This window comes from Oryza glaberrima, chromosome 11 (genome assembly GCF_000147395.1).
Source record: "Oryza glaberrima chromosome 11, OglaRS2, whole genome shotgun sequence".
Classification (NCBI taxonomy): domain Eukaryota; kingdom Viridiplantae; phylum Streptophyta; class Magnoliopsida; order Poales; family Poaceae; genus Oryza; species Oryza glaberrima.
This window is the reverse complement of record NC_068336.1, coordinates 10,773,911-10,787,099: the sequence shown is the minus strand read 5'-3', so window position 1 is coordinate 10,787,099 and position 13,189 is coordinate 10,773,911. Positions and strand designations below refer to the sequence as shown.

Genomic DNA, 13,189 nt, shown 5'->3' with positions numbered 1-13,189 from the left:
CTCAGCTTCTTTAGCTTCTTCAGTGTCACATCCTGGTAATGTGAATCTGAACATATATATTGCAGCTTCTTCAGCTTCAAGTAGTTAGCAAATTTTTGGAAGCAACTCTAGCAAAATATCTAAAATTATTTTTCACCTGCAAAATTGGGATTTGAATGGCAAAAAATGTTGTGGCAATTAATGTGCCTAAAATGTGGTCGCGAATATAGATAGTACTCTGTGATTTGTGGCACAGATGAGCTCTAAGGCTATATATATAGCTTTCATACTGTGGTCTTCCGTCAGCATTCATGGGTTGTCAAGTATTGGCCATTGCCAGATAATAAACAGTAAGTCCAAGCAAGGCCAGCTTGGTTTACATGGCTACAATAATTTGATCGAGGAAGATTGAAAGCCAATGATGTTGGTTTAATGGGGAACAATTGGAATGGTCGAGATTACATTATCCAAGGAAGCATTGTTCAGTGACCATCTAAATGTTGTAGTACTCCCTCGTTCCATAAAAATTACAAATATAACTTTTGTCACCAACAAAAAAAAGAAATTAACTCATCTTGCATGAAACAAATATCAAGGAGTATATGTATGCATGCAACCAATAAGTATTAAGATAGCTCATCTGACTCTGATTAAACATTTAATTTGCCTTTTTATTTAAGTCTTGGATACATAGAAACTACGAATAAGAATAACTTATTTGAAAAATCTCAAATATGAAATATGTCTAACTTTTATGGATGAATGGAGTAATATTTTGAACAAGGAGCCCGACAAGTAGTATTGAATTTAGGAGAACAGTGTGGTGGTAGATTTCACAAGCAGATTCCTATTTCACAAAGAAGATAAACTTGTTCTCATTCTATATTATATTATACTACAACAATTGCATTTTTATCAGGAATTACAATGGTGCAAAAGGAAGACAAAAAAAATAATAGGGCAAAAAAATAAAACATAAAAAATTAAAATTAAAAGAAAAAAAAAGAAAAACAGAGAAACCAACCATGCACATCATCCCCCCAGCTCTGAGCGACTTTCCTCACGACCCAATCTTGTCGAGGCTCTCGGCGACGGCCTTCATCCGCGGCCGCCGCTCCGGGTCCGCCTCCACGCACCCGAGAGCCACGTGGAACGCCGCCACCACCTCCTTCCGCGCGCCGCCGTCGCGCAGCACCCCCGCGTCGGCCAGCTCCGACAGCGGCCGCGCGTCCTCGAACCCCTGCCGCACCCACCTCACCACCTCCGGCACCGCCTGCGCCTGGTCGCCGCCGCCGCCGCCGCCGGAGACCGTGGTGGTGGTCCCCGAGAACGACGCGGACGAGGAGGTCGACGCGGACGGCGAGGCGTGGTGCTCCGGCGGGCGCCCGGTGAGCAGCTCCAGCAGAACGACGCCGAAGGAGTAGACGTCGGACTTCTGGCTGGGGCGCGCGCCCACGGCGCGGGCCTCCGGGGCGCGGTACGCGCTGGGGCGGTGGTGGTGGTCCGCGGCGGCGGAGGCGGGCTTGACGGCGTAGGGTGGGAGCGCGCAGCCCATGAGGCCGCCGCCCGAGGCGGAGGAAGGGTCGGCGCAGCCGGCGATGGTGAGGAGGCGGGCGAGGCCGAAGTCGGCGAGGACGGCGTTGTAGTCGGCGTCGAGGAGGACGTTGGATGGCTTGACCTCGCCGTGGACGAACCGCCGCGGGCTGCACTCGTGGAGGTGCGCCAGCCCGCGCGCCGCGCCCTTGGCGATCCGCAGCCGCACCGACCACGACAGCGTCGCCGCCTGCCCCGACCGCCCTGCAGTGCACAACCACATCATCCCACCGTCCCAAAGAAGAAGAAAAATTCTTAGGATCATTAAACTACTTCGAAAAAACATCAGATTTAACCAACATTTTGTAGCTTCTCGAATTACCTTCTTCTTAATTACATCCTTAATTTTATATTATAAATCATTTTGATTTATTTAAAGTTTAACTAAATGTATAGAAATACATTGCAACATCTGTTATACCAAATTAATTTATTAAACCTAGTGTTGAATATATTTTGCTAATATATATTTTTTTATTTTGAAATATTTGACCAAACATATAGAAATCGACTTGTAGAAAAAAAATCAAAGCTAATTATAATAAAAAAATGGAGCAGTTCGATGCATACATAATGACTGATTTTGTTGTAGGCTACTAACATTCTATTTGAATTAAAATTTCGTTCGATATTCTTTAATTCGAACTGGAGACGGCACCCAACATCATACACAGACAATTAATTACAAATGTGCATCCTTACCACAATTCCAACAGAAAAAATTAAAGGGAGCATAACAAAGTTGGGTAATCTGAAAACCTAACAAATTAAGTTCTTCTCGCTTGAGAAACACTAAGGGGTTTGAAGCCTCACCCCTTATAATTATTTGATATTAGGTGTTTCTCTAATATTCGTGTCTTTTTTTAGTTCTTCTCGCTAAACACAACTACATGTACATATTAAACCGGATTAATACCTATATAAAATCAGATCGTGAAACACACAACTACATGTATCAGTCACCATAACACTCTCTCTCTCTCTCTCTATTTAAACATATAAAGTGCTTAAACAATACTAGTACTACATGGAACTATACCGTAATACTACAAATTCAGCACATAAAACTCCCATCGTTTTCTTCATAAGCTAGCTTACAAGTCATTGTAAAAATTTAAATTTTAAAAACTTAATTTTTGAAGTTGATTCCGAAGTTATTTTGTTATAATTTATTTTTCAGCATTGGACTTTAAATCACTAACAATGTATATATAAAAAAGTTTTTACCTACAAATATATTTTTTTCTGATAAGCTGTACGATTTATAATCGGCAGTAAGCCAATTGATAGCGGAAGAACATTCTCATGCATGGTCTAATTCACCAATATTCACCTAATATCTCTCGGAGGCCTAACCTGAACAATAAAAGTGGGTAGCAGTAGGTAATCCTACAATCAGAAGTCAAACCTGTGGGTTCCTACCAATTAAAATGTGGCGGCCAATTTACCGTAATAGTTGTACAGTGCAGCTACATCAGAAAGGTGAGAGGAGACCCTCTTGTAGTTGTTGTAGCACAGGCAGAAAGCTGCCCATTCAACACTAGGTACCACAAGGACAGGGAACTGGCCTCTGATCATTGCCCTGGGTATCGTGCTAATCACAGACATGTTTGGGACGCTTTTCACTGTGGCTAGCCGTACCATGCATATTCACTTCTATTGTAGTTGGATGCTCATCAGTCATCAGTTACCACCAGTGGTTAGCAGAATTGGTCTCACATAGCGGCAAAGCCAGAAATTAAAATTAAGGACTGAGTAGGGCTTAACTAATATAATATTAATTTTCTTAAAAATTACATGATAAATTAAGAGAATTTAAGTATGATTATGAAGGCAAGCCTAGGTCTCAAGCCCAAACTAGCTACCCTAGGCTTGCCACCGCTCCAGTCTCAAAGGCAACATACCACTAAATGTAATTCTAAAGGGTTTTATGGACAAATGGATAATGTGTTATTCGATTTTTTATAATACTTTATACAAACGAATGTATTAATATCCAGCTTTAAAAGTTTTTCCAGAAAAATATTGTAAGCAATTCATATAATAGGGTTTTGTAAAAAAATAACATTTAGAGGTTTAGAAAATATGCCCACGATATACGTAGAAGGAAAAGTTACGAAACTTTATTGATAAGTTCTAAACACTTGGTTTCAAAACATAGTAGTATTAAGTATGTATATAATTGTTTTTAAAAAGTTTTCTTTAGAATTGTATAAACCTATTACAGTTTATAAACTTAAACCTATTTTTAGTGAACAATTAATATAGGTTTACTTAAATGCCGTGGTAATGGCTGAGAATTAGCTCACCACGTCATCAAATTTTTCGGAAACACCCCTCACCTCTGGTTAATCACGTTCTGGAGAACTAGGTGCGCCACTCCATTGTTTTTTTTGCTAAAAAACCCCCCACTTCCTGTTAATCGTGTGTCGGCTCCCGCCGCTATCGTCCGTTCGATCATGCGCGAGGGACGATCTGGCCGTCCACGTGTCCCAGCGTGGCTGCTCTTCCACCATCATGAGATCGTTGGATCAAGAACGGATGGCCTGGATTTGCCAAGAACCCTAGCCACCAAACAAAACCCTAGCTCCAGCCCATTCCGCCGCCCTCTCGCTCTCTCCGCCGCCCTCTCTGTTGCCTCTGCCCGGCGAGGGGCGGCGCGATGAAGCGCACGATGGACGCGCGGTGGGCGCACATCGTGTACGCGCTGCTGGTGCCAGAGGCGTTCTTCCGCGACCCCGATGGCCGCGACGGCGTCGCCTCTCGCTCTCTCCGCCGCCCTCTCGCTCTCTCCGTGGCCACGCTGCTGCCTCTGCCCAGCGAAGGGCGGCGCTGTGAAGCGCACGACGAACGCGCAGTGGGCGCACATCGTGTGCGCGCTGCTGGTGCCGGAGGTGTTCTTCCGCGACCCCGACGACCACGACGGCGTCAATTGCTTGAGCTATCTCACTCTCTTCGCTGCCCTCTCGCTCTCTCCGCCAGCGTCGCCGCCGCGTCATCTTCACCGTTGTCGCCACCTCCCTCTTTTCCGCCGGCTCTCCCTATTTCACCTCCGTTGCCATCTCCTTTGGTGTCACCGTCGCCGCCGCCGCCGCTTGCCTCATGTGGGTAGGTGCCGTCGCCTCACGATCCTTCACCAATCGTCGCCACGACGAGATCGTTCCTCCCTCCTATTCAGCCGCCACATCTCCCAGCGAGGAGCCCGGGACCACCAGGTCTAGCGACCCCGTCCTCCTCACAGGCGGATCCAGAAACCCGGATGAGGATGACAGCCATTACCACCCTTTTCTCCTCTTTCATCTTCGCATGTTAAAGGATCCCTCTCCATCTTCCTCAGCTCGCCGGCATGGGAGTCGCACATGATAAGGGGTTTCACGGGAGCCGGCAGCGACCACTGCTTTTGTGAGAGGACCGAAGGTGAGGTTGGGGCTTTCTACTCCTCCTATTGTGCATGCATATTGATGCGATTGGACCCATTGTTTGGCCGTATCTTCCTTTACTCACACATTCTGCTTTTGTCGGTATCAAATTCCATCTCTTGATAATTATGGTGTTGTGCTATGTTTGATATTCTAATTTGTATGTTGCACATATAATGTTAATTGCACATACCATCGCTCAAAATAGTGCATGGCTACCTCGATCTTGGTTTTAATGGCTGCTAACTGTCTTTTTCTGGTTTATTCGATGTGGATGGTATGGGCTTCAAACTAATGGTTGTATGTGTGTTTGTGTTTCTTGCTTTTCCCCCTCCCAATTAGCCAAGTGAGATCTATTGTTTCCCCTACATTTGGATATAGCTTCTCATATATTTCTTCCTGCGGTTAGAGGAAATAGGATGCAGACAAACTGAGCAGATCTTCTCCACCATGTTATATCTGAAGAGGCAAATAGGTTTGTACATGATCTCTGCAGGTTATCGACTCTGGGAATACCAACTCAAGTTTGCTTGCCAACAGCATTGTGGAACAAAATACTATATTTATCTATATATGTTCATTGACTTATTTTTTTCCTTGAATTTCAGTTATGCTTATTCATTACAAAAATGTTTGCATCTCCCTTTTCTCTACCGAATAGGCACATTTAAATAAACCATATCTACCATTGATCCATGATGGACATAATGTATTGAAAGTTCATTTTGTACGCTGCATTTTTTGTTGTTTTAAGGTTATAAATTTCATTACATTAATCATTATCTTGCACTAATATGTTGCAGAAAAATATTCGTTGTTGAGAAGATTTAACACAGGGTCTTATTCCAAGAGGTGTGTTCTGCTGCTGTCAGAAGAAGTATTGCCGATTTATAAGAATTGTCTTCTCATACATTCCATCTTAATTTCATATTGAGTAGATCGTTGCCAATGAGCGTGCTATTAAACTAGAGTACTCAAAGTAAGTTTAATAAGCCTCTAGTTTTATTTTTTCCTATCTATGCGTATGATGTGGCAATGTTTCATTTGGCCTAAATAAAGAGAAGGTAGACAGTGATCCAGTTGGACATGGATAATGGAAAATCAAGCTTAATTAGTTACAATCACATAAGCTTAGCCAAAAAGTTGTGGTTATTTGATTGAATCAATTAATTGACCAAACTAAGGCTTATAAGGAGCACATCAACCACAGATACTATAACTTAATTTTAGTACAGCAGGACCCACAACTCACCTGTATCATACCATTTAGATATGTCAGTTATCCTAAATATAAAATGTATCCTAAATATAAAATGAGGTCTTAATTCCTTTATTATGTGCAACAGCTATTTGATTCAACAATGCTTCCATTTGATCACAACCAATTGAAGTAGCTTATGTGGATATTTCCTAAGGCACAGAATCCTAATGTTAGTGTTTGAAGAGGAAAAAACCAATTTAACTCTTTACCAACCGAAATTAGTAAAGGCAACTGGTATGGTCACTCTACAAAAAGTCAGTCCTTTTTATTGCATTTCACAATTCAACTACACCTAAAATAGCTGAGCCAACCATTTACATAATTACCCATCCATATTATCGATTAATGTTAGATTTAGTTGATTTCAACTTACAAAGGATGAATTTATCATTTGGTAATAATTAGTTCTTGGGCGAAGTTCCCAAACAACCGGTGTAATCGGGTTCTATTCTTTCCTGTTCACATTCTCATAAGGCGGTTACACCATTATGCCATGTTATGCCTCCATGCTATGCATCTTCCTGGTATGTGGATCAACTAAAACAACTATTGGTGCAGTTCCTACATTTGATTTAATCTTTGTATAAATAGCTTGATGAGCATATCCAATGGGTTTTTTTGTTGGATGTTAACTTGCACAAAAGAAGAATTATATTTATTCACTGACTGACTGGTTGCTCTGTTGAGTTCCCTCTCTTTTGTTGACTATATTGCTAACTGGTGCCTTTTTTAGTAGGTCTATATTTTCTTTGCTTACACAGTAAACCCTACACCGCACTTATCTATCCCTTCTTCCTATTGACAATATCCTTGATCTAATTGGGGTTGTCGATGATATATTTGTGTACTGAATGGTATGGCAGATCATGCTTTGATAAATGATGCTGGCACAATGAAAAGGATAATAGAGCTAAACCTTTTGGTTCTTACGGTGCCCTGGTCATGGCTAAATAAGGGAGTTGGACACACATGTTCATTCTGCCTATTCTAACACCAATGTAATTGGAAATCGACTTTGATTTAATACATCTATGTGCATAAATATATTATGTACATGATTTTTTATTCTGCTTAAGCTATTATTGAACGTCAAAGTAAACATGCCTATAGCTATTAACAATGTTGTTCCTACAAATTCAAATTCATCGTCAGCCAGGCGCAGCGTAGCGCGCCTTTATTTCTAGTTATGTTCAAAGCTGAACGCAGCTGACCATAAGAAGTACCAATCTTCATATATTTTTTCGACTGGAGGGAGTAACAACTTCTCCTATCTTAGTTTCAAGACTTTCAAGTTGTTGGTCTAGATCAATGCCCGATGTTTTCTTCATAGTCTTCAAAACAAAATAGTCTTTCTTCACTGAATGGTACTTCCTCCGTTTCATATTATAAGTCGTTCTAGCATTTCACACATTCATATTGATATTAATAAATTTAGACATATATATCTATCTAGATTCATTAACATTAATATGAATGTGAGAAATGCTAAAATAACTTACATTGTGAAACGGAGGAAGTATATTAAGCTCTTGTTCATGAATTTAAATGGTATATATCCTATACGACAATGGACACCCTGATTGGGGAGTACAATAATGGTACTGTAGCCGGTAATTAAGGTAATGTGATGTGATGTGTTATGCAGTGATGGATCCTCTGCTGCTACAGTGAGTGTGTACAGTATTATGAGTTAGCTAACTCATGATAGGACAAATCGTTCAAATCAATCGCTACAGTAACAATACAATAATGCCTATTTCATTCCACTTAGAAATGAAAACCTACCTAAATTTTGGCACTACTAATATTTTAACCATGAATATGCATATATAGCAAATTTTGGTAACAAATGAAACGTTGCAAAATCACTGTTTAAAATGCCATCAATTCGATTGTGTAAAATTTGGCTCTAAAGCAAAACAACCCTAGGTACGACTATAATGAGAATGCATGAGGATTCACCAAAATATATTTTGTACTGCAATTTCCATTCCTTGAGCCTAAAACCTCCAAAAGTGTTGCAATCGCCGTAGAGCAGCCAGGCAACAACACCAAGCCAGTAGTCTAGTACTAGTAAAATGCAAAAGAATTGGAAGCAAAAGAAATGCACTACTCGTAGTACTTTTCTTCTCTCTTGGGTGTGACAAATAACTTGCCGTAGTGCCTTTTTCTCTGCAACTTTCTGCACCCAAAGAGCAACTTTATTTAGGCTCTAGAGCTGCACTGCGCGAGTGTTGCCTGCAGTGACCACAGCAGAGCAGCGTAGCTGCGTAGCGTTTCAGGCTTAAAAAGGGCCTTTTGGCTTCCCCTGTCTAAAGGTCAGCCAGACAGAGGTCGCAAGGCACCTTTTCCCCCTCGGTTGGTTGAGCCTTTTGTGTTGAGCCCCATTTTTTTCTCTCTTTTGTCTCTGTCGGTTATGTGCCAAGCTGATGAGCATTTGGCATGAGCTGCTATAGTTGATTACTAACACCAATCATGCGGCCTAGACTCTCACTTAGTGGAAAGATAATTCAAATTTAATGTATTATTAGGAAAGATCAGTGGCGTAGCCAGAATTTTTTCAAGCCTAGAGCTCAACAGTATAATATACATAACTTACCTTTATTTTCCATGTTTTGAAGTTTTTAAATGTAACTTTTAATAGATATTTAAGCTTAGGAGTAGGACAGCAGCCCTAGCTGCCCTACCCTGTTCCTGCCACTGGGAAAGATAATGTAGTGACTTTTTATTGATGCAAATTATATGTGAATTATCATTGACTTGTGAACTTATATTAGTGCAGTCTTATCATCTCGTCGATTTTAAGCCCTAACTTATTACGGCACAAGTTTTTAAACATTAGGATGTCATACAAGACGGTTCAATTATTATGTACAATATGAAGAAAATATAGTCGATTTTGCAAACAAATCATTTCAAGAATTAGTCTGCTTCGCTTATGTTTGAAGATAAAGATCACCTACGTTAGACGCCTAAAATTGGACCAATTTTTCTGTCAATATACGAATTTATGAATCTAAGCACCATACTTAACCATCCAGACAGCTACCCATCAAAGTTCACATGTTCCTCTCGTCCTAATCTTGTCCACCAAAAAGCCTGTCCAAAATTAGCTCACCCAACCCCAACCATGCATGCATGCCGATGGTTCATGATGGCAGCGAGCCCAGTGTCTCTGACTGATGAAGCAGGGCAAACAAAGAAAAAACTGGACCATCATCCAATGTGGTACAGCACTACAGTACATCAGTGCCCAAGCACTGGCAGAGGACTGATCTGTGATGCTGTGACTGATTTATGTGGTCCATGGAAAAATAGGCATGCATGCAGAACAGTCCATGCACACTCCTACCTGGCCTTCTTGGAAGCTTTTATCACTGATGCACTGTAAACAACAGCAGCAGTGGCAGTTTTGCAGTACTGGAAGAGCCACTAGGTATGTCTTTGTCATCTAGTCTCCTGTTCACTGGGTATCTTGTGTATTCATGTTTCTCTAGGTCACTTGGTGCAGGGATTGGTTGGAGTTTTCCTCATGTTTATGGTGAAAATTCTGGTTGGATTCCTCTTGTGGTAGGGTAAGGTGCTGTTATATGATACTCATACTTTGATTGGATGGTCCTCATATTTCTGATTGGATGGTCAATACCCGCAAATAATTTCCTTTTTCATATTCTAATAAGAAATACTCTATCCAAAGTAAAATATTATTGACCGGAGGGGATAAAATTAGGTCGTCCTAAGTAAATTTAGAATTCATATTATCCAATTTCCAAGTTAACTAGGTATGGGTACTCTCACCTTATTCTATATTGTGATATATAAGCCAAGCATACCAATATCATTGACATATGGGTCCTACGGGGTTACAAACTATTGTACCAAAAATATATAGTTTGCATGATGCATCCATGGCATGTACAGTGCAAACCAAAAACAGAGCAGGTGTTGCCGATTGAGAAGGACGTGTCGATTGCAAGTTTGCGACAGCCAGGGTTCTATGTTTCGAATTGAATGTATTTCGAACCCCACGCAAGAAGGATATTCTTTGGGCCAAAACAATTCCAGTTTTTTGTTTTACCAAAGTTTGTTAAAATCCAGCCAAAGTTTGCTCCATTTTTTGAGAAAATACGTTTCCCGCTTTCCAAACAAATTCACGAATTGTGAAGGGGAAGGGGAAGGGGAAGGTGTGTGCTCACCCCGCAGCGCCGTGGCGAGGTTGCCGTTGTTGACGAAGTCGGTGACGACGAGCTTCTCGTCGGCGGACCAGTAGTAGGCGCGCAGGCGCACCACGTTGGGGTGGCGGACGCGGCCGATGGCCCCCGCCTCCGCCGCGAACTCCTTGTACCTCTCCGCCGCCGCCGCGCCGCCGCCCAGCCGCCGCACGGCCACCGGCGTCGTGCCGTTGCCGACCACCACCTTGTACACGACCCCCTTCCCGCCCTTCCCCAGCACGTACGCCGACGAACGCAGCAGCTCGTCCAGCTCCATCTTGAACCCCTTGTCGATCGCCACCAGCTGCCCCTCCTCGCCGCCGCCGCCGCCGCCGCTGGCGGTGGTAGTGGTGGTGGTGTTGTTGCGCTTGACGTCGTCGCCGTCGTCCGACCCGTCGTCCGACGAGTCGTCGGCGCGCATGCACGGGCAGGGGAAGAGGCCTCGCTTCCCTTCCTCGTCGTCGTCGCCGTCGCCGCCGCAGCCGTCGCCGCGGCGGTCGCGGAGCTTCCAGTAGATGTAGACCACGATGACGCCGATGAGCGCTACTCCGGCGGCGTCGGCGACCGAGATGAGCACGATGAGGCTGGTCTTGATCGGCTGGCGCGGCCTGCCGGCGCCGCTGATGGAGCCGGCGGCGGACGGCGGCGGCGGGGTGGACGACGACGGCGGCGCCGCGCGGCAGGGGACCTGGAGCGGGAAGCCGCAGAGGCCCGGGTTGTTGAGGAAGGCGGTGGGGCCCTGGCTGGCGAGCGACCCGGACTGCGGGATCTCGCCGGAGAGGTTGTTGAAGCGGAGGTCGAGGGTGACGGTCGCCGGGAGATGCCCGAGCTCCGGTGGCACCCCGCCGGAGAGGTGGTTCCGCGAGAGATTCAGCATGCCGGCGAGCGCGGCCAGCTTCCCGAGCTCCGGCGGGATGGCGCCGGTGAGCGAGTTATCCGACAGGTCGAGCAGCTGCAAACTCACCATCTCCGGCCAGACGCCGGCCGGTATCTCACCGGAGAATCCGTTCCCGGAGAGCATCAGCCGCTGCAGCTGCTTGCACCGCCGGAGCTCCGGCGGGAGGCTGCCGGTGAGCGAGTTATCCGACAGGTCAAGGTTCTGCAGGCGCGGCAGGTCGCAGAGCTCCGGCGGGAGGCCGCCGGTGAGGCTGTTGCCGTAGAGGAAGAGCGAGTGGAGCGAGGTGGCGTTTGCCAGCGCCGGTGGGACTGTGCCGGAGAGGCGGTTGCCGTGCAGGTTGAGGCGGCGGAGGAGCGCGAGCGAGCCGAGCACGGACGGCACGTACCCGGACAGGTTCTTCCCGGCGACGGCGACGCCGACGACGCGTGGCCCCGACGACGACGTGTTGGCGCACGTCACGCCGGCCCACCGGCACGGGTCGTCGTCGGCGTCCGACCACGACGACAGCGCCCCCGACGGGTCGTCGGTCACCGCCGTCTTGAACGCCAGCAGCGCCACCCCGTCGGCCGACAGCGCCGCCGCCAAGGGCACCGTCGCCGCCACCGCCACGAGCAGCGGCAGCAGCAGTAGGTTCCTCATCTACAAATTCGATACAGATTGGGAAAAAAAATTAAGATAATTATTGTGTCACACTGGAAGAGTGGTGAGGGTTGGAGTGGTGGAGAGACTATTTAAGGGGGTGATCTACACAAGCATTTATTTGGAACTTGTGATTAAGCAACATCACAAACTGTCTTTATGGGTGAATGACATGTGGGTCCCACACCGCCGCTGCGTGACAGAGAACAGTGTGCATATAGACTGAGATGCTAGAGGGGAGTGAGAATATGAGATGTAATTTTCTTTTTCTTTTTGTTTCAGTAGTGAGGAGTTAGTTGTGGTGGGGGGCCATGGGCCTGGTTGTTGCAAACATGAGCAGGGCAGGCAGGGGGAGTGGTGGATGGGAGTAGAAGAGAAGCAAAGGAAAGCTGATGAGGTGCGTGTTTTTTGGAAGTGTGAGCGAGTTGTGTTTTTTGGAGTGTGAGCGAGTTGTGTTTTTGTGTTTTCGGAGTGGAAAGGGAATGATGATGATGAATTGTTGATGATGGCTCATGACTTGAGGGGGGGTGTTGCGGAGAACCTAAGGAGTAGTAGACTAATTCGTGCGCAATCGAGTGGAGTTTTGTGGGAGGAGTTGGCATGTTACACTATATACAATAGAGAACCCATTTTCGGCCGGAGCGTGATCTCAAAAGGAGTTAGTTCTCGAAAAGATCTCGCAAATATTGGCTATTTCTTCACAATCTGCATAGGGATTGGCATGTGTTACTTTGCGGATTAAGATTTAGTTCATTTAGTTGAAACCGACATTTATAAACCCTCAATGACTCGTACTGGTCCCCGAAAAAAAATACTTGTGTCTACCGGTCAAAATGTAATTACCTCTTGACAATCACTGATTGAAGAGTGGCGAGCAAGCATGGTGCCATATGACCAATCTAGGTCGTGATCAACACCAATCATTTTTTTCCTCTCTTTTTCATGAGCAAGGATAAACAATGAACATTCAGGATGGCATTCTGGTTAGACCGCGAGGAATGGGCACAAGATTTCACTTCACCAGAAAACCGTTATGCATGCTTGTTGACATTGTCCTTGTTGCAAGGTCGCACAGCGGCACGTATGATTGATATGTACAGTACTTACCACTATATGTAACCAAATGGGGGATGTGTATCAAATTTTGCCCATTTGCTACAGGACACTCAAAGATTGTGGCATTTGCTGT

General features: G+C 45.0%; 1 protein-coding gene across 1 annotated transcript; it reads right to left on the bottom strand.

Moving 5' to 3' along the window:
• Positions 1 to 729: 729 nt before the first annotated feature.
• Positions 730 to 12,472, bottom strand: LOC127754313 (receptor protein kinase-like protein ZAR1). The gene is made up of 2 exons (XM_052279792.1): positions 10,449 to 12,472; positions 730 to 1,776 (listed from the first exon to the last, which is right to left on the bottom strand). Exons 1-2 carry the CDS (start codon positions 11,998 to 12,000, stop codon positions 1,040 to 1,042), a joined length of 2,289 nt encoding a protein of 762 aa, XP_052135752.1. The 5' UTR covers positions 12,001 to 12,472; the 3' UTR covers positions 730 to 1,039.
• Between the last annotated feature and the right edge of the window lie 717 nt (positions 12,473 to 13,189).

Excerpts from the sequence above, each read along its gene's own strand:
- LOC127754313 (XM_052279792.1), bottom strand. The coding sequence starts at position 12,000 with ATGAGGAACCTACTGCTGCTGCCGCTGCTCGTGGCGGTGGCGGCGACG. Across the intron at positions 1,777-10,448 it reads CCTCGCCACGGCGCTGCGGG|GGCGGTCGGGGCAGGCGGCG; the intron begins GTGAGCACACAC and ends TGTGCACTGCAG.